Raw genomic sequence first — 24336 nt, forward strand, 5'->3', positions numbered from 1 at the left:
CCAGGTGACAGGTTTCCTTTAAGTTGTCAGTTATCATTAGCACAAATTACAACACTACCTGGTTTAAAAGTGTATGTTAAAATTAAGTAGTTAAATGATAAAACCTATTTAGGTGCTGATTACAAGTGACTTAAGACTGCGGGTTTGTGAAAAATGATGGACAGAACACCAATGCCATCTATGTGCAGTCCATGATTAACACTAATATATGGGAGAAGCTTGAAATCCCTGATGAAGCCCTGAAGGCAAAAACTGACCCACTGACAAAATACTGATGAAAAGTGGATCAAAAACACTGATCAACAACAGTCCGTGTTTTTACATGCAAGAAAAGTCACAGATGTCTGAAGGAGGCATTAACAGCATATTTATACAGTTTATAAATTTTATTGTTTTCACTTTTTTTAATATATAAATGCAAACTATAATCGACATTAATGTATCCTAAAAATAAAGTAGAATACGTGCCAAATATACAATGTTAGAATTACTTGGACATGTAAAACCACTGCTGAATTATTCTGAAATAAATTAACGCATACTAGATTTTCTAAAAGCTGTCTTCTTCCCTAAGCTCTAAAATAGATAAGTCCTAAACGGGTTCATTATTTATCTGCAGTACGCAATGCATTATTGCTCAACTGTGGACAAAACTTGCATACAGCAATATCATCCATCTAATAATAAAGCTTCACACGCTGTAGTATAATTGCACATATAATGAAAGGATGATGAAAACACTAACCATGTTGTCAATTAATCCAAGCCAGCACCGGCTCAATTTGATTACATAAAGCATTCTAGTGTTGAAAAAAATTGATATATTTCTTCAAATGAAAAGGTCAATTGCGGCATTTAACGGCCAACTCAATAATCCATTCAGCAAAATAAGCAATTTAAGAAAATCTACCAGCACCAACAAACTAATTACGGGAGCACAGCATCTCAAGATCAATGAGACTGAAATGAAGACGAGAAGAAAAAGGAAATAACAGCTAGTACAGAAGCGACAGGATTCACAACAATTTTTTTTTATGCTTAAATCTTTAATTGGAATGGCTATTCAGAAACAGCCCTCCAACGTGATCAATTTTGTGTCAAAGATAATTTACTGAAAACAACAATGTATTGAGTCCCGGCAATCGCTGTGAGCAATACGGTGGTGGTATAAAGTTTGGAGACTGACATTTCGTTTTTCACAAGGTTTGCTGCTTCGGTATTTTTCCATCATTTAGTCAGATGTTTCTATGGTTACGAAAAGTACAATTATAAGTATTCCATGAGTTTTAAGATTGGTGCCATTATACTTCTACCTTTCATTTGAAATTCATAGGTTTTTATACTTTTCCTGACAAATAAACCAAATTTATGGAAAGACTCAATATTTACAGTGTTGATCATTATTATTTCAAGACTTCTGCAATTTGCCCTGACATGCTGGATATCAGAATCTGGGTGAAATGCTTCCTGATGGCACCCCATTATTTTCACTGAGCCACTTAGTTAGCATTTTTGCCGCTCTTGGATCCTTGGGAGAAGTGTTTCTTGGAGGATGTTTAGATAACCATTCTTTATTCACGGCAGTGTTCTTAGGCATCCACTCCCATGGATGAAAAGCAACACTACTCATGAATGGTCTCAGGATACTTAACACAAGACTTGTCCTCTAAACCTCAATCCCTGTACTTCTTACAGACTGACATTCTGCATGAAGTACAGGTATTGGACTGATTGGGGAGGATTGAGTAATGTTATTTTCTCTGATGAAGCCCCCCTCTAACTGTTTGGAAAACCTTGAAGAATTGAGTGCCTGGAGAAGAAAAGGTAAGAGCACTATCATGATTCCTGTGTCATGCCAACAATAAAGACCATTGAATGAGACTATTCAACAAGCAGTACACACAAAAAAAAAAAAAAAAAAAAAGAATTTAAAAATCTTTCGTTTTTGAGACGGGAGAGGCTATTTGAGAAGAAGTAAAAATTGCAAAGTTGTTTGTTTTTACAACCACTTACAAATTGTACCCATTAAAGGGTGTGGAAATGGAGAATGGATAGATTTTGAATAAAAGGGAATTTATTACTGGCAAAAAAGGACAGTTCACATTTTAATGCACAACTGACATAAATGAACACAATGCTGCATGAAACAAATATATTATTTTACCTTACTTTTAACCCACTATTTAAACAAATAGGTCTTTAATTTTCTTATTGTTTATGGGGAATTTATCCTGCATGTAGTGAGGTCACTATGCAGAGAGGGCGAGAAGATGCTGAACTGGACCCATCATCGATTTTCATTGTTCCTGTGTTATCGAGCTTTTGTTAGGTTTGAATATATATATTAGTGAGGCAATGACGAGGGACGTTATATATTCCCCAGAATGTGTACAGAGACTAGTGATGAGCAAGTATGTTCTGTTAACCCTTTCGCAGAGTATGCTCGGGCCGAGCTCCGAGTATTTATAGCTGCTCAGTGATATGGTTGAATCGCTCCCTGTGCATGATTTGCAACTGTTTGACAGCTTTATTACATGTGAGGAATGCCTATTTCTTACACATTCCTCACATGTAATAAAGCTGTCAAACAGTTGCAAATCATGCACACGGGGGCGATTTAACCTGATCACCGAGCAGCTGTAAATACTCGGCGCTCGGCCCAAACATACTCGCTCATCACTAACAGAGACCTATTAAACCCGTTGGAGTGCATTGCAGTCACAGACACACCTTCTCATTTAAAGAAATTTCTGTATTTTCATGACTATGAAAATTGTACATTCACACTAAAGGCATCAAAACTATGAATTAACACATGTGGAATTATATACTTAACAAAAAAGTGTGAAACAACTGAAAATATGTCTTATATTCTAGGTTCTTCAAAGTAGCCACCTTTTGCTTTGATGACTGCTTTGCACACTCTTGGCATTCTCTTGTTGAGCTTCAAGATGTAGTCACCGGAAATGGTTTTCACTTCACAGGTGTGCCCTGTCAGGTTTAATAAGTGGGATTTCTTGCCTTATAAATGGGGTTGGGACCATCAGTTGTGTTGTGCAGAAGTCTGGTGGATACACAGCTGATAGTCCTACTGAATAGACTGTTAGAATTTGTATTATGGCAAGAAAAAAGCAGCTAAGTAAAGATAAACGAGTGGCCATCATTACTTTAAGAAATGAAGGTCAGTCAGTCCGAAAAATTGGGCAAACTTTGAAAGTGTCCCCAAGTGCAGTTGCAAAAACCATCAAGCTCTACAAAGAAACTGGCTCACATGAGGACCGCCCCAGGAAAGGAAGACCAAGAGTCACCTCTGCTTCTGAGGATAAGTTTATCCGAGTCACCAGCCTCAGAAATCGCAGGTTAACAGCAGCTCAGATTAGAGACCAGGTCAATGCCACACAGAGTTCTAGCAGCAGACACATCTCTACAACAACTGTTAAGAGGAGACTTTGTGCTGCAGTTCTTCATGGTAAAATAGCTGCTAAGAAACCACTGCTAAGGACAGGCAACAAGCAGAAGAGACGTTTGGGCTAAAGAACACAAGGAATGGACATTAGACCAGTGGAAATCTGTGCTTTGGTCTGAGGAGTCCAAATTTGAGATCTTTGGTTCCAACCACCGAGTCTTTGTGCGATGCAGAAAAGGTGAACAGATGGACTCTACATGCCTGGTTCCCACCATGAAGCATGGAGGAGGAGGTGTGATGGTGTGGGGTGCTTTGCTGGTAACACTGTTGGGGATTTATTCAAAATTGAAGGCATACTGAATCAGGATGGCTACCACAGCATCTTGCAGCGGCATGCTATTCCATCTGTTTTGCGTTTAGTTGGAACATTTATTTTTCAACAGGACAATGACCCCAAACACACCTCCAGGCTGTGTAAGGGCTATTTGACCAAGGAGGAGAGTGATGGGGTGCTACGCCAGATGACCTGGCCTCCACAGTCACCAGACCTGAACCTAATCGAGATGGTTTGGGGTGAGCTGGACCGCAGAGTGAAGGCAAAAGGGCCAACAAGTGCCAAGCATCTCTGGGAACTCCTTCAAGATTGCTGGAAGACCATTTCCGCTGACTACCACTTGAAGCTCGCCAAGAGTGTGCAAAGCAGTCACCAAAACAAAAGGTGGCTACTTTGAAGAACCTAGAATATAAGACATATTTTCAGTTGTTTCACACTTTTTTGTTAACCACTTCGCGCCAGAGCCTGTTTTTGCCTTCGTGACCAGGCCAATTTTTTCAATTCTGACCACTGTCGCTTTATGAGGTAATTACTCTGGAACGCTTCAACGGATTCCCTTGATTCTGAGATTGTTTTTTCGTGACATATTGTACTTCATGATAGCAGTACAATTTCTTCGATATCACTTGCGTTTATTTGTGAAAAAATCGGAAATTTGGCGAAAATTTTGAAAATTTAGCAATTTTCAAACTTTGAATTTTCATGCCCTTAAATCAGAGAGAGATGTCACACAAAATAGTTAATAAATAACATTTCCCACATGTCTACTTCACATCAGCACAATTTTGGAACCAAAATTTTTTTTTGTTAGGAAGCTATAAGGGTTAAAAGTTGACCAGCGATTTCTCATTTTTACAACAAAATTTACAAAAACATTTTTTTAGGGACCACATCTTATTTGAAGTGACTTTGAGGGGCCTTTATGACAGAAAATACCCAAAAGTGACACCATTCTAAAAACTTCACCCCTCAAGGTGCTCAAAACCACATTCAAGAAGCTTATTAACCCTTCAGGTGCTTCACAGGAATTTTTGGAATGTGGAAGAAAACAATGAACATTTAACTTTTTTTCACAAAACTGCTACTTTAGCCTCAAATTTTTAATTTTCACAAGGGCAGCCAGAAAAAATGGACCCCAAAATGTGTTGTGCAATTTCTCCTGAGCACGCTGATACCCCATATGTGGTGCAAAGCCACTGTTTGGGCGCACGGCATGGCTTGGAAGGTAAGGAGCGCCATTTGACTTTTGGAATGGAAATTTGACTGGAATCGATAGCGGACGCCATGTTGCATTTGGAGAGCCCCTGAGGTGCCTAAACAGTGCAAACCCCCAACAAGTGACCCCATTTTGGAAACTAGACCCCTCAAGGAACTTATCTAGATGTGTGGTGAGCACCTTGAACCCCCAGGGGCTTCACAGAATTTTATAATGTTGAAGTGTGAAAATAAAAAAACACATTTTTAAACACAAAACTGCTACTTTAGCCTCAAATTTTTAATTTTCACAAGGGCGCCAGAAAAAATGGACCCCAAAATGTGTTGTGCAATTTCTCCTGAGCACGCTGATACCCCATATGTGGTGCAAAACCTCTGTTTTGGCGCACGGCATGGTTTGGAAGGTAAGGAGCGCCATTTGACTTTTGGAATGGAAATTTGACTGGAATCGATAGCGGACGCCATGTTGCATTTGGAGAGCCCCTGAGGTGCCTAAACAGTGGAAACTCCCAACAAGTGACCCCATTTTGGAAATGACACCCCTCTGGGACTTCATCTATGGGTTTAGTGACCATTTTAACTCAATGGATGATTTCCAGAAACAAGCACGCAATGGAAGGTTTAGATTCTGGAGAACCCCCCACCCCCACCCCTGGAAATTAAGTGAGCTCTACTCGAATGTGTCATTCACTAAATGAACCAAATGTTTGAATGACAAATTGGGATACATTTTTACAGTTTAAAAACGTGGTTCTGTGTGGAAGATTTTAAAGCAGTCAGTGACGCATAAGGCTGGCAATGATGGGCATTGTGGGCAATAGTAGCGGGTATCACGCCTCATTCCTCTCTTAGTACATACACGACATCTTTTCTGGGGGTTCCTTCTTGTTTCCGTTGCTGGAATAAGTGCAATAAAATGTCGCTCAGTGAGTCTTTTCACATCCTCAGATTCTAATGGATGAGCGGGGCTAACACTTTGAAAGACAAGATTTTCAATTACCTTTTCTTGATAATCAAGAAAAGGATCTGAATTTCCTGCTTTTTTGTACAACACAAAAGAATTGTATGTGGCCACCTGAAACAAATAAATAACCAACTTTTTATACCAGGTATAGGACTTTCTTGATACCTGGTATGGCTGTAGAACCTGGTCTGCAAGGTCCACACCCCCCATGTGTTTGTTGTAGTCAATGACTGACACAGGTTTTTGCTTCGGAGTGGTGGATCCTAGTTCTACAATGGCCCTTGTGGCATCTGTGTGGATCGAGCTGAGGACAAAAATATCCCTCTTATCCCTATATTTCAGGGCAAGCAGCTCTCCGTTGCGTACAGCCCCTGACTGCCCCTTTTGGAACTTTTGGTTGACCAATGGCTGTGGAAACCCCTGACTGTTTTTACGAATGGTCCCACAAGCCCCGATGTTGTGTTCAACCAGACTTTTAAATAGGGGTATGCTGGTGTAATAATTGTCCACATATAGATTGTAGCCTTATTGAAAAAATGGACTTATCAGCTCCCAAACAATTTTTCCAGATGTCCCCAGATAAGTAGGGCATCCTGGTGGGTTTAGTTGGCTATCTTTCCCCTCGTATATGCGAAAAGCGGATGTGTATCCGGTTGAACTTTCGCACATTTTATAGATCTTTATTCCAAACCTTGCCCTTTTAGATGGGATAAATTGCTTGAGGTGCAGTCTTCCTTTGAATTTTACAAGGGACTCATCTATAGAAATATTTTGTGTTGGGGTGTAGAGCCTTAAGAATTTTTCTGACAAATTTTCAATGATGGGTCTAATTTTATATAACCTGCCATGTTCTGGGGCATTTCTGGGCAGGCATTGACTATTGTCGTTAAAATGCCAAAACCGCATGAGCATTTCATAATGGGTCCTAGGCAGAACGACTGAAAACATAGGGGTGGCTTGAACAGGGTGGTTGGACCAGTAGGATCGAATGCTCGGTTTTTTAACAAGCCCCATGGCAAATGTAAGTCCTAAAATTTTTTTTATTTCCGGGACATTAGTTGGTGTCCATAAATTTGCCCTAGCATAGTAAGATAGGGGATTCTGGCTTATGAATTGGGATGCATATAAATTTGTTTGCACGACAATATGCTCTAGCAAGCTGTCTGTAAAAAACAAATTAAAAAAATGAATTGGTCCAAAATCTTCCACCTCCACATTTATACCAGGAGTAGCGTTGAAATCAGGGCTGAATGGAGCAGCCGAATCCGAAGCCTCCCATCTGGGAAATGCTAGATCATGTGGCAAAGCCCCTTGTACACTGGCGTGCGCCAATTCACTAGTAGCAGGGACAGCGCTTGTACTGGGCAGTGATCCCTGATTTGGAGACGTTTCTCCAGTAGAGCTATTTGCCCCTATTGCTGTACTGGTCCTTGGGCTTGAGGATGGACCAGAATCACTGCTCATTTCTGAGCTCTCAGTGTCACCGCTACTAAAGCCCTCAAAATTCATATCTCCATCTGAGATTGCACTGTCATCAGTGTCAGAACACAGCAGGGCATACACCTCCTCTGCGGTATAAGTCTGACGGGCCATTTTATTTTTATATTTTTTGACTGGACTGAACGGACTGGACAGGACTGACAGGACTGAACGGACTGGACAGGACTGACAGGACTGAACGGACTGGACAGGACTGACAGGACTGACAGGACTGACTGGACTGACTGGACTGACTGGACTGACTGGACTGACTGGACTGACTGGACTGACTAACCCTAACTCTTACTTTCTATTTTATTTTTTTCAATTTTACAGTGGCAAGGCTGACCGTTCTTGTCACACTGTTTCTCCTCTGCTCTCTCACCGAGATCGGAGGAGAAACAGTGTTCTATCAACCAGATCGCCCGGGAAAGTTTGTTGCTAAAACAAACTTCCCTGGTGATCTCTCTGATTGGCTGGTGTGACGCTGACATCATCGAGACCTGAGCCAATCCGGTCTCGATGTCAGAGGTCACAGCACCGGGATCCCCGCTGCTCCTCAGGTATGTGGGGGGTCCCGATCGCCGACCACCGCCTGTCACTATCTTTTAAATGCCGCGATCGCTATGGATCGCGGCATCTAGAAGATAGGAACAGGTTAACATCATGGGGACCTGATCCAATCAGGTCCCCGTGATGCCACATGTCAGAGCTATCGCTCTGAACCGGTACCGCAGCGCTAGCAGGACCCTGGGGGTCCTGAGCGCTGCAGGACCACCCACAGTTTTTAAATGTCGGCGCTGCACAGAGCCCAGCAAGCGCCGACGTTTATGTACAGTGGGCGGTCGGGAACCGGTTAAGTATATAATTCCACATGTGTTAATTCATAGTTTTGATGCCTTCAGTGTGAATGTACAATTTTCATAGTCATGAAAATACAGAAAAATCTTTAAATGAGAAGGTGTGTCCAAACGTTTGGTTTGTACTTATACATATTGTACACACACACACACACACACACACACACACGTTCAAGAGTTTGGGGTCACCCAGACAATTTTGTGTTTCCCATGAAAACTTATACTTTTAGTTATCAAATGAGTTGCAAAATGAATAGAAAATATAGTCCAGACATTGACAAGGTTAGAAATAATGATTTTTATTAGAAAGAATAATTTTCTCCTTCAAACTTTGCTTTCGTCAAAGAATGTTCCCTTTGCAGCAATTACAGCATTGCAGACCTGTGACATTCTAGCTGTTAATTTGCTGAGGTAATCTTGAGAAATTTCACCCCATGCTTCCTGAAGCCCCTCCCACAAGTTGGATTGGTTTGAAGGGCACTTTTTGCGTACCATACGGTCAAGCTACTCCCACAACAGCTCAATGGGGTTGAGATCTGGTGACTGCGCTGGCCACTCCATTACAGAAAGGATACCAGCTGCCTGCTTCTTCCCTAAATAGTTCATGCATAATTTGGAGGTGTACTTTGGGTCATTATCCTGTTGTAGGATGAAATTGGCTCCATTCAAGCGCTGTCAACAGGGTATGGCAAGGCATTGCAAAATGGAGTGATAGCCTTCCTTATTCAAAATCCTATTTACCTTGTACAAATCTCCCACTTTACCAGCACTAAAGCAATGCCAGACCATCACATTACTTCCACCATGCTTGACAGATGGCGTCAGGCACTCTTCCAGCATCTTTTCAGTTGTTCTGCGTCTCACAAATGTTCTGTGTGATCCAAACACCTCAAACTTTGGAAAAAAGTTTTATGGACAGACGAAGCAATCTTCCTCTGTCCAATGTTGGTTCTTTTGCCCATATTAATCTTTTCCTTTTATCAGCCAGTCTCAGATATGGCTTTTTCTTTGCCACTTTGCCCTGAAGGCCAGCATCCTGGAGTCGCCTCTTCACTGTAGACGTTGACACTGCCGTTTTGAGTGTACTATTTAATGAAGATGCCAGTTGAGGAGCTGTGAGGCATCGATTTCTCAAACTAGAGACTCTAATCTACTTGTCTTGTTGCTCAGTTGTGCAGCAGGGCCTCCCACTTATCTTTCTACTCTGGTTAGAAACAGTTTGTGCTCTCCTCTGAACGGAGCAGTACACATCGTTGTAGGAAATCTTCAGTTTCTTGGCAATTTCTCACATGGAATAGCCTTCATTTCTAAGAACAAGAAAAGACTGTCGAGTCTTGTGGTATGAGGGCCCGACGTCCACAGATGGGGGTTGTGCTCACAGCCCAACACCATGCAGGAAGCTTGGCATTTGCCACAGAACACCATGATTGGCAAAGACGCCACTGGCGCCCTGTGCTCTTCACAGATGAAAGCAGGGTCACATTGAGCACGAGACACACGTGACAGAGTCTGGAGACGCCGTTGAGAGCGATATGCTGCCTGCAACATCCTTCAGCATGACCGGTTTGGCAGTGGGTCAGTAATGGTGTGGGGTGGCATTTCTTTGGAGGGCCGCACAGCTCTCCATGTGCTCGCCAGAGGTAGCCCGACTGCCATTAGGTACTGAGATGAGATCCTCAGGCCCCTTGTGAGACCATATGCTGGTGCGGTTGGCCCTGGTTTCCTCCTAATGCAGGACAATGCCAGACCTCATGTGGCTGGAGTGTGTCAGCAGTTCCTGCAAGATGAAGGCATTGAAGCTATGGACTGGCTTGCCGGTTCCCCAGACCTAATTCCGATTGAGCACATCTGGGACATCATGTCTTGCTCCATCCACCAACGTCAGGTTGCCCCACAGACTGTCCAGGAGTTGGCGGATGCTTTAGCCCAGGTCTGGAAGGAGATCCCACAGGAGACCATCCGCAACCTCACCAGGAGCATGAACAGGCGTTGTAGGGAGTTAATACAGGCACGTGGAGGCCACACACAATACTGAGCCTCATTTTGATTTGTTTTAAGGACATTACATCAAAGTTGGATCAGCCTGTAGTGTGTTTTTCCACTTTAATTTTGAGGGTGACTCCAAATCCAGGCCTCCACTGGTTAATAAATTTGATTTCCATTGATGATTTTTGTGTGATTTTGTTGTCAGCACATTCAACTTTGTACAGAACAAAGTATTCAATGCGAATATTTCAGTCATTCAGATCTAGGAAGTGTTATTTGAGTGTTGCCTTTATTTTTTTGAGCTATATATATATATATATATATATATATATATATATATATATATATATATATATATATATATATATATATATATATATATATATATAGTGCTGGCCAAAAGTATTGGCACCCCTGCAATTCTGTCAGATAATACTCAGTTTCTTCCTGAAAATGATTCCAATCACAAATTCTTTGGAATTATTATCTTCATTTAATTTGTCTTCAATGAAAAAACACAAGAAGAATTGTCCTAAAGCCAAATTGGATATAATTCCACACCAAACCTAAAAAAGGGGTGAACAAAAGTATTGGCACTGTTTGAAAAATCATGTGATGCTTCTCTAATTCGTGTAATTAACAGCACCTGTAACTTACCTGTGGCACCTAACAGGTGTTGGCAATAACTAAATCACACTTGCAGCTAGTTAATATGGATTAAAGATGACTCAACCTCTGTCCTGTGTCCTGGTGTGTACCACATTGAGCATGGAGAAAAGAAAGAAGACCAAAGAACTGTCTGAGGACTTGAGAAACCAAATTGTGAGGAAGCATGAGCAATCTCAAGGCTACAAGTCCATCTCCAAAGACCTGAATGTTCCAGTGTCTTCCGTGCACAGTGTCATCAAGAAGTTTAAAGCCCATGGCACTGTGGCTAACCTCCCTAGATGTGGACGGAAAAGAAAAATTGACGAGAGATTTCAATGCAAGATTGTGCAGATGGTGGATAAAGAACCTCGACTAACATCCAAACAAGTTCAAGCTGCCCTGCAGTCCGAGGGTACAACAGTGTCAACCCGTACTATCCGTCGGCGTCTGAATGAAAAGGGACTGTATGGTAGGATACCCAGGAAGACCCCACTTCTTACTCCGAGACATAAAAAAGCCAGGCAGGAGTTTGCCAAAACTTACCTGAGAAAGCCTAAAACGTTTTGGAAGAATGTTCTCTGGTCAGATGAGACAAAAGTAGAGCTTTTTGGGAAAAAGCATCAACATAGAGTGTACAGGGAAAAAAAAGAGGCATTCAAAGAAAAGAACACGGTCCCTACAGTCAAACATGGTGGAGGTTCCCTGATGTTTTGGGGTTGCTTTGCTGCCTCTGGCACTGGACTGCTTGACAGTGTGCATGGCATTATGAAGTCTGAAGACTACCAACAAATTTTGCAGCATAATGTAGGGCCCAGTGTGAGAAAGCTGGGTCTCCCTCAGAGGTCATGGGTCTTCTAGCAGGACAATGACCCAAAACACACTTCCAAAAGCACTATAAAATGGTTTTAGAGAAAGCACTGGAGACTTCTAAGGTGGCCAGCAATGAGTCCAGACCTGAATCCCATAGAACACCTGTGGAGAGATCTCAAAATGGCAGTTTGGAGAAGGCACCCTTCAAATATCAGAGACCTGGAGCAGTTTGACAAAGAAGAATGGTCTACAATTCCAGCAGAGCATTGTAAGAAACTCATTGATGGTTACCGGAAGCGGTTGTTCACAGTTATTTTGGCTAAAGGTTGTGCAACCAAGTATTAGGCTGAGGGTGCCAATACTTTTGTCCGACCCTTTTTTGGAGTTTTGTGTGAAATGATCAATGATTTGATTTTTGCTTCATTCTCTTGTGTGTTTTTTCCTGGCAAGCAAATTAAATGAAGAGAAAAATACCAAAGAAATTGTAATTGCAATCATTTTCAGGAAGAAACTGAGTATTATCTGACAGAATTGTAAGGGTACTTTTGGCCAGCACTGTATGTATGTGTATATGTGTGTATATATATATATATATATATATATATATATATATATATATATATATATATATATATATATATATATATATATATATATATATCTATATATCATTTATTGCAATGAATGGGGTGGATAGGTAGATCTAACTGCATTGTGCAAGCACAAACATTCGGTTTTATGAAACCATGGCAGTAAGGCTGTGCAATTAATAAAATTACATCATTTATTTAGCATTTCAATAATGCAAAATCCTGATCTCCATCAGTCATGAACTTGATTTAGCTCGGTCTGTATATACAGGACCAATTTCAAGGCAGAGGTGGAAGGAGGTTTCAGAATCACCAATGCTAGGGGCATTGTTACAAGGCTAACCAGCAGGGTGTGGACCCACTGTGCCGCTGGCTGGGCTTACCTTGGAGGGGCGTGACTAAGTGGCTACCCAATTTTCATTTGAGCCTCTGATGGTGAGGATAGGCTTGGCTGTTATGGTAGCCACCAGGTGCCACTCCAGGACAGTCCCCAGACCTGCAACAGCTGATCGAAGGGTCAGAGGCAGAACATGAGGTACAAAAGGCCAAGGCAGAAACGTGTTCAGACAGTATGGGGTCAGGGCAGGCAGCACAGGGTCAGAGTATGAAGTCAGGGTCAGGAGTGGAGAGATCAGACAGAACAATTAAACTAGAAGGGCCGGTAACAGGAGAGACTAAACCGGAAAACACAGACAGTAAACTAGAAGTGGACCGCAAACTAGAACCTAAAGCTCACGCACGGAGTGGAGGGATGAGCTGCCTAATATATGGCCTGCTGGAAGGGGATAGGCCGGGGAAACCGAACTCTGCAAGACACTGTAGGATTAAATTCCTGCAAAGTCTGGCAGCGCCTCCCTATAGCCAGGTGGAAACAGCAGGAAGACGCAGCAGTGCTGGGAGTGCTCCAATAGGTAACTCAGCGAGATCCCTGACACTAGAAGCAGAGTGGTGACCACAGTGAGTAGGACGGCGCTGAGAAGGAATGCGAGTTACCGGCACGACAATAAGTTGTTCTATACCCTCTGTATAATGATCAGCAGTAATAGTGCTTTTCAAGATGTGTAGGCCGTCTATGCCATAGAGATTAGTGTAACCACATACCATCAGAGATGAAGGCTTTTCAACTGTATTATGATAACAAGCTGGATGGTCCCTCTCCTTCCAAGTCCGCAGGACACAGTGTCCGTGGTTTCTATAACATTTTCAAGTTTTGATTCATCTGACCACAGAACAGTTTACCATTTTGCCTCAGTTAATATCAAATGAGATTTGGCCCAGGGAAGACGGCAGCGAACTATTTACTGACAATGGTTTCTAGAAGTATTCCTGAGCCCATGCAGTACAATCGAATCATGCCTGTTTTTAATTTAGTGCTGCCTGAGGGTCTTTAGATCACAAGCATTCAATATATACCATCGTCCTTGTCACTTGAGTACATGAATTTCTCCAGAATCTCTGAATCTTTTGATATTACATGCTCTAGATGGTGGGATATTCAAAGTCTTTGTAATTTTTAGACACCGTTGTTCAGATTGTTAACCTCTGACCATGTTTGCTTCTGAAAGACTCTGCCTCTGTAACATGCTCTTTTCACACACACTCATGTGACTTAGTAGAAAATTGATCCACAGTTCTTCATTAACACCACTTAGGCTATAGCCTTTTCTTAACCCTGTCCAAACTTTTATGAGATGTATTACTGCCATTTCAAAATTATTTATTTTTTTCAAATGAAATGGAAACATGTCCAACTTTAATCTTCTCTTACGTTTTCTATGTTCTGTTAAAATAAAATATAGCTGTATGAGATTTCCAAATCATAGCTTTTTTTTTTTTTTTTTCTTTTATAATTTAATTTACACAGTCTCAACTTTTTAAAATTTGGGGTTGTATTTAAAAATTTTAACTCCTCATTCCAGAGCACCTGCTGCAATTTTTCTGTACTCAATTTCCTATTTTTGTGCATAGTTGAGTTGCTTGACCTTGCTTCCATGTCAAAGGTATGGTTTTCAGCTGGAATTCTTTCATGTAGACCATTTTTTGCCATACTTCTGCAAACAGTCATTGGACATACAGTGGTGTGAAAAAGCCCCTTCCTGATTTCTTATTCTATCGCAGGTTTGTCACACTTAAATGTTTCAGATCACAAAATAAATTTAAACATTAGATAAAGATAACACAAGTAAACACAGAGTGCAGTTATCAAATGAAGGTCTTTATTATTAAAGGAAAAAGAAATACAAACCTACAGAGCCTGTGTGAAAAAGTGATTGCTCCCTAAACCTAATAACTGGTTGGGCCACCCTTAGCAGCAACAAATGCAATCAAGCGTTTGCAAAAACTGGCAATGAGTCTTTTACAATGCTCCAGAGGAATTTTGGCCCACTCATCTCTGCAAAATTGTAATTCAGCCACATTGGATTGCTTCCAAGCATGAACTTCCATCTTAAGGTCATACCAATCGGATTAATGTCAGGACTTAACTAGGCCACTCCAAAGTCTTAAATTGTGTGTTTCTTAAGCCATTCAGCGGTGGACTTGCTTGTGTGTTTTGGATCACGGTCCTGCTGCATAACCCAAGTGCGATTCAGCTTGAGGTCACGAACAGATGGCCGGACATTCTTTTTCAGGATTTTTTGGTAGACCGCAGAATTCATGGTTACATTTACTACAGGCAGTCTTCCAGGTCCTGAAGCAGCAAAACATCCCCAGACAATCACACTACCACCACCATATTTTACTGTTGGTATGATGTTCCTTTTCTGAAATGCTATGTTAATTCTACGCCAGATGTAATGGGACAGACACCTTCCAAAAAGTTCAACTTTTGTCTCATCAGTCCACAGAGTACTCTCCCAAAAGTCTTGGAGATCATAAAGAAGTTTTCGAGCGAAACTGAGACGAGCCTTTATGTTCTTTTTGCTCAGCATTGGTTTTCATCTTGGAATTCTGCCATGCATAACATTTTTGCCCAGTCTCTTTCTTATGGTGGAGTCATGAACACTGACCTTAACTGAGGCAAGTGAGGCCTGCAGTTCTTTGGATGTTGTTGTGGAGTGTTTTGTGACCTCTTGGAGGAGTAGTCGCTGTGCTCTTGGGGTAATTTTGGTCGGCCGGCCACTCCTTGGAAGGTTCACCTCTGATCTAGGTTTTCACCATTTGATAATGGCTCTCACTGTGGTTTGCTGGAGTCCCAAAGATTTAGAAATGGCTTTATAACATTTTCCAGACTGATAGATCTCAATTATTTTGTTTCTCATTTGTTTCTGAATTTCTTTGGATCTGAGCATGATGTCTAGCTTTAGAGGATCTTTTGTTTTTGGTCTACTTCACTTTGTCAGGCAGGTCATATTTATGTTCTTGCTTGAGAACAAGTTTGGCAGTAATCAGGCCTGTGTATGATTAGGAAAATTGAGCTCAGCTTCCGAAAGATGTGAGAAACCACAGTTATTTTATGTTTTAGGGATGGGGGGGGGGTGCAACAACTTTTTCACACAGGGCCCTGTAGGTTTGGATTTCATTTTCCCTTAATAAAGACCTACATTTAAAAACTGAACTGTGTGTTTACTTTTGTTATCTTTAATATTTAAATTTGTTATGTGAGCTAAAACCTTTAATTTAATTTAGTGTGCCAAACATGCAAAAGAATAAGAAATCAGAAATGGGACAAAACTTTTTCACACCACTGTAGCTGGTTGCTACCAACTCTGAGCTGGTAGCACTGTTGGATATCATCTGATTTCAAAGGTAACTTTCATAATGTGTGTTTTTCACATGCAGCACCAAGTTTCCTTGGCCAACTACTATGTCCACAGTCCTCAACATTTTTTTTGTCAAAACTGAGAACCACACCAAATAAACAGCCAACATAAAGAAGTCCTAGAAGTGAGGATATGGTCCCACAGAGTCCTCATCTCAACATCAATAAGTCTGTGCAGAATTACCTTTCAGAGACTGAAGGATTGAGCAAGCCTACATCTACATAACATCTGTGGTTCTTTAAAATGTTTGGAACAACCTCCCTGCCAAGTTCCTTCAGAAACTGTGTAACCGTACCTAGAAGAATTGATGATTTCATCTGTATTCATGAGAGTTTTGAAGGCAGAGAGAGATCACAACAAATATTGATTGTATTTATATTTCTCTTTAATTTGAACTATTAACAAAATGCAAACTATTAACACATCTATTTTTGAAAGCGTATTCACTTTGCTGCCTTCTTTCCACACCTGCTTAAAACTTTTGCACAGTACTGTGTGTATAATTAGTGTATGGCATTCCAGTTGTTGAAGAACTACAATTGATAGTAAGCATAAGCACACGGTAAGGGCAGAATAATCCAGTGCCTGACTATTGGAGAAGGCCTGGGGATAAGATGTTGCATGTGATCCAGCATCGTTATGAGCTGCGTTTTGCACAGACAGACAATATTGTGCTGATAAAGCAAGAAGTGAATATCTTATGCCAGTCCTGAAGAAGAAAGGATTACATTGACAGAGCATCCTGCATCAGATCCCATCACCAGTAAAGGCTACACCACTACAGGGAACTGTCTTCCCTTCTCCCAGAGTAGCACCTCTACAAAAGAGCTTCCTAGCGATGTTTGAAAAAGACCCTGAAGTGGGTCGAAACGGCACGACATATCGCTTTATGTTCCATCGCTCATGTTTGTAAATCAACTGTGTGGCGAATATATATAAATTGGGAATACACTTTTCACTAATTGCATAGTATTTAATAGTGCGACATTGAAGGTCTTGGTATGATCCAGTTCAGCCTGCACCCCCTTCCCTAGCTGAGTGTGCATCTTCTCTAGTAGAGTACTGAAAAAGAGTCCGCTAGTGTAAGATGAACCAAATTGATTATGAGGCACTGACCATAATGAGTTGGCTAGATTTCAGCATGTCTGACCAATATTTCTGGTATAATATCAAACACTTGTTGGTAAAAGTTTTAGTAAATCTACTGGGCCACACTAACTGGCTATGGCCCCACCCACACAAAAAAAAAAAAGAAATTAAAAAATAATTAAATAGAAAATTTACCTTAAGTTTGAAAAACATTAAGATTTTATTTTTTGCCAAAATCACTTTGTCTTAACCCTCGTCTACTTCCTAATTTACTCACTATGGTTTCATTTACATCAAGCAGTGTATACTTGTAATTTTGGAGCTACAGTAGGTACTATATTATAGCACCGGATATGCCTTAAATTTCTGATAGAAGCAGTTCTCAGAAATGGGACTGCATGTACAAGAAAAAAAAATGGTGCCCTGTTACGCACCCCCAAAAATGAAGTGCTGGATTAGCTGCACATTTGCAGTCTTCTGTTCCTTAATAAGGGAGTTCCAAACAATTCTGAACATGCTTGAAGTTTGACCCACATCTACTAGACATTGCTGTCATGCGATGAGACAAACCCCTAAAAACTAACGACATTTACTTTAAAACATAACAAAAAAAGCTAAATATTTGTTCTAGAGTAAAAGCCGAAGCTTAAATGGGAGAAACGTACCTTATTTTTGAAATAGACTTCTATTGGCAAAATGAAACCAGCGTAACCAGATTCTTCTACTTTGTAGGGAGGATCTTTACACACTGAAACACAAAGAATGAAAAATAAGTATGGCACTGTGCTGTACACACAATAGTGCGCCAGTGTCAAATTGGTTCCTGTGGAGTAATAAACGTGGAGTTTTATTGTGTTATGGTGACACTGCCCATTCAAGATGATCAATAGATGGGGTGTATCACTTACAGTAACTTCTAGCTCTGCACTTGGTCACCAGAGTTCTCATAGTAGCTTTGAAATTTGATAACTGGTTTAGCAAACACCAAGGACTGCATGACTGTCTCGTAGCCGTACTTTGACAGTGCCAAACATCAGTGGCATTAGGCACCAGATTCAGATCAGTCACTGGCTAGTACTACCAGGTTAAAAGGTGTTGTCAGGTGACAACAAGGCGTCACCAATCCAAAGGATAAGTGATAAAGAGTTTATCAGGTGGAGACAAGTTAACCACATCACCAGCACTATTCTGAACTGAATTCATCTAAGTTCTTGCCATGGTAAATTTCTCACTCAGAAACCACAGGGTTAATTCACTCGTGTTTTTGAGACTATCTGAGGTTTCACAGTTATGGCATCTGTCAAGAAAGAAAACTAAAGGCCAAGCCTGGAATTGAAAGTTCAATGAAAATACTTATTATCAGACCTTCTAAAAGAAGCGCCTGCAAGTCAAATAACGGTTTCTATAACTAGACATTGCTTTTGTAACCTTACCCCACAGATTAAACAATCTTCTATTTCTTAATTACTTGGGTGATCGAACAATCATTGGTACACAATTATCACACAGTATTTCGGATAGCACACTTAAAAAGCAATCCGCTTTCATCCACGTAAATCCTAGATGCTGCCAATTTTATACACACCCGTAATCGCCTCATTTTCATGACGGAAAAAAAAAAACAACTATACAGCATTCTACAGAAATCAAATACACTGTAACCAACTGATTTCAATAAATGGACAACGTATTCTTTGTAATAATTTACAGTAGGGTTCAAGAAAACAGCTGGATCAAATGTATATGAAAAGGCGATTGAGGAGGAGGAAGAGCAGTGAGGTTCATTCATGGGCAGATCATGCTGTAGCTTTCTACTGTTTATATTCTCAACCTAGAGCTGAATTCCCAGCTACACTGCTCAGTACTGTCCAACATGCTGTGCTTCTGAAGGGGTTCTATATAGACACAGGAGAGAATGAATGCCTCATGTCTGTGTGTGCTGTGCTTGGGAGACATAGCAGCCATTCTCCACCCACTAGCTCAGAAACATCTAAAAAGCAGAGAAAGCTTGCTGGTGAAACATGCAGGATAGAAGTAAAAAAAAAATGACCAGAAATCGTGTTATTCCTCACACACCTTTATTCTAAAAAGTTACCTGAAATGCTCGGTATGCTTATGTGATAGAAAAAAAAATTAAATATTGTATTATTAGGGAATTGATTAGGAGAATAATATATTCAGACCAATACAAGTTTTTCAGAATCTACAGACTAAATTCTTAAACTAGAAAGTTTCCGTGACAATGAATGCACTGTAATTCGAAATAGAAAATTATGACATCAGTTTTGCTTCTTGTAACATAGTGAAGTGACAGTTTGACAAATATAATTGTTGCATTAGTTAATTATTTTATTACAAATTACTTAAAAAAATGAATTATTAGGCTGATTTGTATGTCCGCTAATTACTCCATCATTATACTGTTAGCCATGAAGTGAAGCAAAGAAAAATATATAATAAAGATAATACCTGTTATTAAAGGGGCGGTCAGCCCTAGAGAAATCGAAAATAAAGACCTACTGAAAAAATTGCAAAGTGAAGCCACATAAGATCAGCGAGGCATGGATAAAATGCCAGGTGGAGCAAGATCCCCACGCGTATCACTACTGCATCATAGCTTCATCAGGAGCGTCCGAAATATATAGGGGATAAAAATGATGTTATAATGAATAAAAGGCAAGCACCTGAGAGCGGAGTAGTTGTGCATCTGAAGCAAAGGGAAGAATAAGGCCCACAGTGCTTTGCATTTTTTTCTTTCTTGGAATTTTTTTCCGGTTTTCCATTAAATTAAATGTTAAAATGAATGGTTTCATTCAAAACTTCTGGTGCAAACAAAAAAACAGCCCCCCACCCCCACCCAACAAAAAAAAAAACAACCCTCATATGGCTGTCGACAGGAAAAAAAATGGCTCTTGGAAGAAAATAATAAATAAAAATAAAACTCGCCCAGTCCTTAAGGGGTTAAATGACTACTGATCAGTTTCTATGTCGCTAATCAGCAGAAGGTTCAAATTATGTTCACACGTTGCGTTTTTGGTGCGTTTTTATGCAAATTAAAAGTTGCGTTTTACAGTAGCAGCAAAAGCTAGGAGATTTCAGAAATCTCATGCACACATATTGTTTTTTTCCTGACTGGAAAACTGCTGCTTTTTGATATCTGCAGCATGTCACTCCTTTCAGCGTTTCTGCAGTGTTTTTCACCCATAGAAAGCATTGAGTAAGGGCAAAAATGCAGCAAAAACCGCAGGTATCAGGTTCTGCTGTGTTTTTGGTGCAGAAAACTCAGGAACAGACACTAAACTGTATCAGCATGAGAAAAGCAACAAAAACCGCAGCAAAAACACAGCGTGTGAACATAGCCTAACATAGCCTATTGTTCAACTCTCAGATTATCAGATTATAATAAACACGGCCCTATAATTATGCAGGTGGTTAGCAGTTGTGTCTCATTCTGGAGATTTAGGTAGTTCATTAGCTGTAGAAAGTAACGATACAGTAATTGTAATTAGATCGATTAATATTACATACATGGTTAAATCTGGTATCAAAATACAGCTGTAAGTGCTGAAAATTCCAATTGTAAAACTGTCATATGAGTAATGGGCAAGCTTTCCTTTAAGGAGTTTTCCCACGAAAGAAAGTTCATTTTAAGCAATAGATCTTTGAATAATAATAACTTCCACAATTGGATGTGTTTAAATAAAATGTCCCTGTGCTGAGATAATCTTATAAATGTGCCCCTGCTGTGTACTGTGTAATTGCTGTGTCTGACCATACAGGAACATGGTCTGATCATACCACAGCTCCTGGGCAGGGAAGGAAGCAAAAGAGTATACAGACATTACAGCAGGGGATCACAAATGATTCTTTTTGTGAGGTAAAAAATTTCACTGCCTATTTTTAAACAATGTTTTACTTCAAAGAAAGAATAGGCTGCGATCCCCTGCTGTAATGTCTGTATACTCTACTGTGCTCCCCCCCCGCCCAGGAGATGTGGTATGAGCAGACCATGTCCCTGCATGGTCAGACACAGCCATTACACAGAACATACAGTGGTGGCCAAAAGTATTGGCACCCCTGCAATTCTGTCAGATAATACTCAGTTTCTTCCTGAAAATGATTGCAATCACAAATTCTTTGGTATTATTATCTTCATTTAATTTGTCTTCAATGAAAAAACACAAAAAAATTGTCCTAAAGCCAAATTGGATACAATTCCACACCAAACCTAAAAAAGGGGGTGGACAAAAGTATTGGCACTGTTTGAAAAATCATGTGATGCTTCTCTAATTCGTGTAATTAACAGCACCTGTAACTTACCTGTGGCACCTAACAGGTGTTGGCAATAACTAAATCACACTTGCAGCAAGTTAACATGGATTAAAGTTGACTCAACCTCTGTCCTGTGTCCTTGTGTGTACCACATTGAGCATGGAGAAAAGAAAGAAGACCAAAGAACTGTCTGAGGACTTGAGAAACCAAATTGTGAGGAAGCATGAGCAATCTCAAGGCTACAAGTCCATCTCCAAAGACCTGAATGTTCCTGTGTCTTCCGTGCGCAGTGTCATCAAGAAGTTTAAAGCCCATGGCACTGTGGCTAACCTCCCTAGATGTGGACGGAAAAGAAAAATTGACGAGAGATTTCAACGCAAGATTGTGCGGATGGTGGATAAAGAACCTTGACCAACATCCAAACAAGTTCAAGCTGCCCTGCACTAAGAGGGGACAACAGAGTCAACCCGTACTATCCGTTGGCGTCTGAATGAAAAGGGACTGTATGGTAGGATACCCAGGAAGACCCCACTTCTTACCCAGAGACATAAAAAAGGCAGGCTGGAGTTTGCCAAAACTTACCTAAGAAAGCCTAAAACGTTTTGGAAGAATGTTCTCTGGTCAGATGAGACAAAAGTAGAGCTTATTGGGAAAAAGCATCAACATAGAGTGTACAGGGAAAAAAAAGAGGCATTCAAAGAAAAGAACACGATCCCTACAGTCAAACATGGCGGAGGTTCCCTGAAGTTTTGGGGTTGCTTTGCTGCCTCTGGCACTGGACTGCTTGACCGTGTGCATGGCATTATGAAGTCTGAAGACTACCAACAAATTTTGCATCATAATGTAGGGCCCAGTGTGAGAAAGCTGGGTCTCCCTCAGAGGTCATGGGTCTTCCAGCAGGATAATGACCCAAAACACACTTCCAAAAGCACTATAAAATGCTTTGAGAGAAAGCACTGGAGACTTCTAAGGTGGCCAGCAATGAGTTCAGACCTGAATCCCATAGAACACCTGTGGAGAGATCTCAAAATGGCAGTTTGGAGAAGGCACCCTTCAAATATCAGGGACCTGGAGCAGTTTGCCAAAGAAGAATGGTCTACAATTCCAGCAGAGCATTGTAAGAAACTCACTGATGGTTACCGGAAGCGGTTGTTCGCAGTTATTTTGGCTAAAGGTTGTGCAACCAAGTATTAGGCTGAGGGTGCCAATACTTTTGTCTTGCCCATTTTTGGAGTTGTGTGTGAAATGATCAATGATTTGATTTTTGCTTCATTCTCTTTTGTGTTTTTTCCTTGCAAGCAAATTAAATGAAGATCATAATACCAAAGAATTTGTGATTGCAATCATTTTCAGGAAGAAACTGAGTATTATCTGACAGAATTGCAGGGGTGCCAATACTTTTGGCCACCACTGTAGCAGGGGCACATTTATATGACTATCTCAGCATAGGGACATTTTATTTAAATTCATCCAATTGTGGAAATCATCATCATTCCAAGATCTATTGATTAAAATAAAGTTTTGTTCATGGGAAAACCCTTCCTCTTGTGTTAGCTTTCTGTTACTCTTTCTTATGTTAACGGGTCGGTTTTGACCCGTGTCTTAAATCACCCCTAGGATACCCTAAAAACAGTTATTTATGATCCAATTTGTTTCTTACCTCTTAGTTACCTTGTTAGGGTTTCTCATCCATGTAAGGATTGATTTTAATATTTTTGTTGTGGCCCCCTGGGCCTTTCATTTGAGAGCATACCCTTCATTTTAAATATAAAAATATTGTCAAATGAACCTCAAGAGAATAATATAAACTTAAAAAAAGTTTGTTATATTACCTATTACTGAAGGGTTTTAGAACACATTTCTTAAATGTAAAAAAAAGTATACATATATATATTTTATATTATTAACTCTAGTAACATCTATGGTGTTACGGGTCAGTTTTGACCCATATCTAACTACTTTATGAAAAAGGCAAAAAACTGATTTTTTTTATAGAACTTTAATACAAATAAAAGATGAAAATTATATTAACATTAATAGCAATAATAATAAAGAGTAGCTTTTCTAGGTCAAACAAACACAACAATCAATCAAGCAAATCAACAGAAATCAAAAACTAGTTTTTAGATGCATTAGTATTTAGATGCATGTGTGGCAAAAAGTGACACTTTTTGTGTGTTCTTTGCAGAGGTATTTTTTGCAGCCGAAGCACGATGTGTTTGTCTTTCTGTCCTTATTGCTAGGGCACACCTGACACCTCTTTCTTTTAGAATCAGGTGGTCTCACTGGGGTTGTGGCTGTTGTGGTTGATGTTGAGGCAGGCCTGGTTGAGGAGGATGCTGGTGATGATGCTCTTTGTGTTGCTGTGGGTGTGGACGAAGCACTTGTTGAGCTCTGGAGTTGTCGGACCAAGGCTGCAGCGGCTGGGTCTCGGGGCACTCGTTCCCTTTGGTCAATGTGCGCCTTGACAAAGGATCTTCCTAGTACCTCAAGAAACATCCTCCGCTTGTGTTTTTTCTTTGAATTCCATCCTTGGTGAATGTGAGTCCACAACACAAATGAATTGCATGCTGACACATCAAGGATGTTGTAAAATACAACCATTGGCCATCTCCTAGTCATTCGCTGGCAAGTGTAGGTGGCAGTCAGCTTGTCCAGGTTGTCCACTCCTCCTTTGTTTTTGTTATAGTCCAGGATGATTCTGGGCTTTTTGTCACTTCCTGATGACACAGCTGCATCTTTGTGAAGTGTGGACATCAGTACCACATTCCGTCGTTTTTTGGGGCAGTATGAAACAGCAGTGGTGGTGTCTGTAAAAACAAACTTTGAGGAAAGTGGAGCCCTGTCCTTCATCTGCAACAATTCAGCGGGCAGCTCAGGTTTGTTTTTTTTTCACTGTGCCCACCATGGTGATTTTCCTCC

The 24336-nt window shown here is 40.5% G+C and overlaps 1 protein-coding gene across 6 annotated transcripts in view; it reads right to left on the reverse strand.

Annotated features, from left to right (window-relative positions):
• The window catches only part of MLLT3 (MLLT3 super elongation complex subunit), a 388749-nt gene that overhangs the window by 129313 nt on the left and 235100 nt on the right, over nucleotides 1-24336 (reverse strand). For all 6 annotated transcript variants that reach the window (XM_073666190.1, XM_073666179.1, XM_073666162.1 and 3 more), the window contains one exon: nucleotides 17808-17890. In XM_073666190.1, coding sequence (XP_073522291.1) covers nucleotides 17808-17890 — 83 coding nt within the window. The remainder of the gene's footprint in view (nucleotides 1-17807; nucleotides 17891-24336) is intronic.

Source organism: Phyllobates terribilis, unplaced genomic scaffold (genome assembly GCF_046119375.1).
Source record: "Phyllobates terribilis strain yellow unplaced genomic scaffold, ASM4611937v1 Scaffold_1__5_contigs__length_1240528914, whole genome shotgun sequence".
Lineage (NCBI taxonomy): Eukaryota > Metazoa > Chordata > Amphibia > Anura > Dendrobatidae > Phyllobates > Phyllobates terribilis.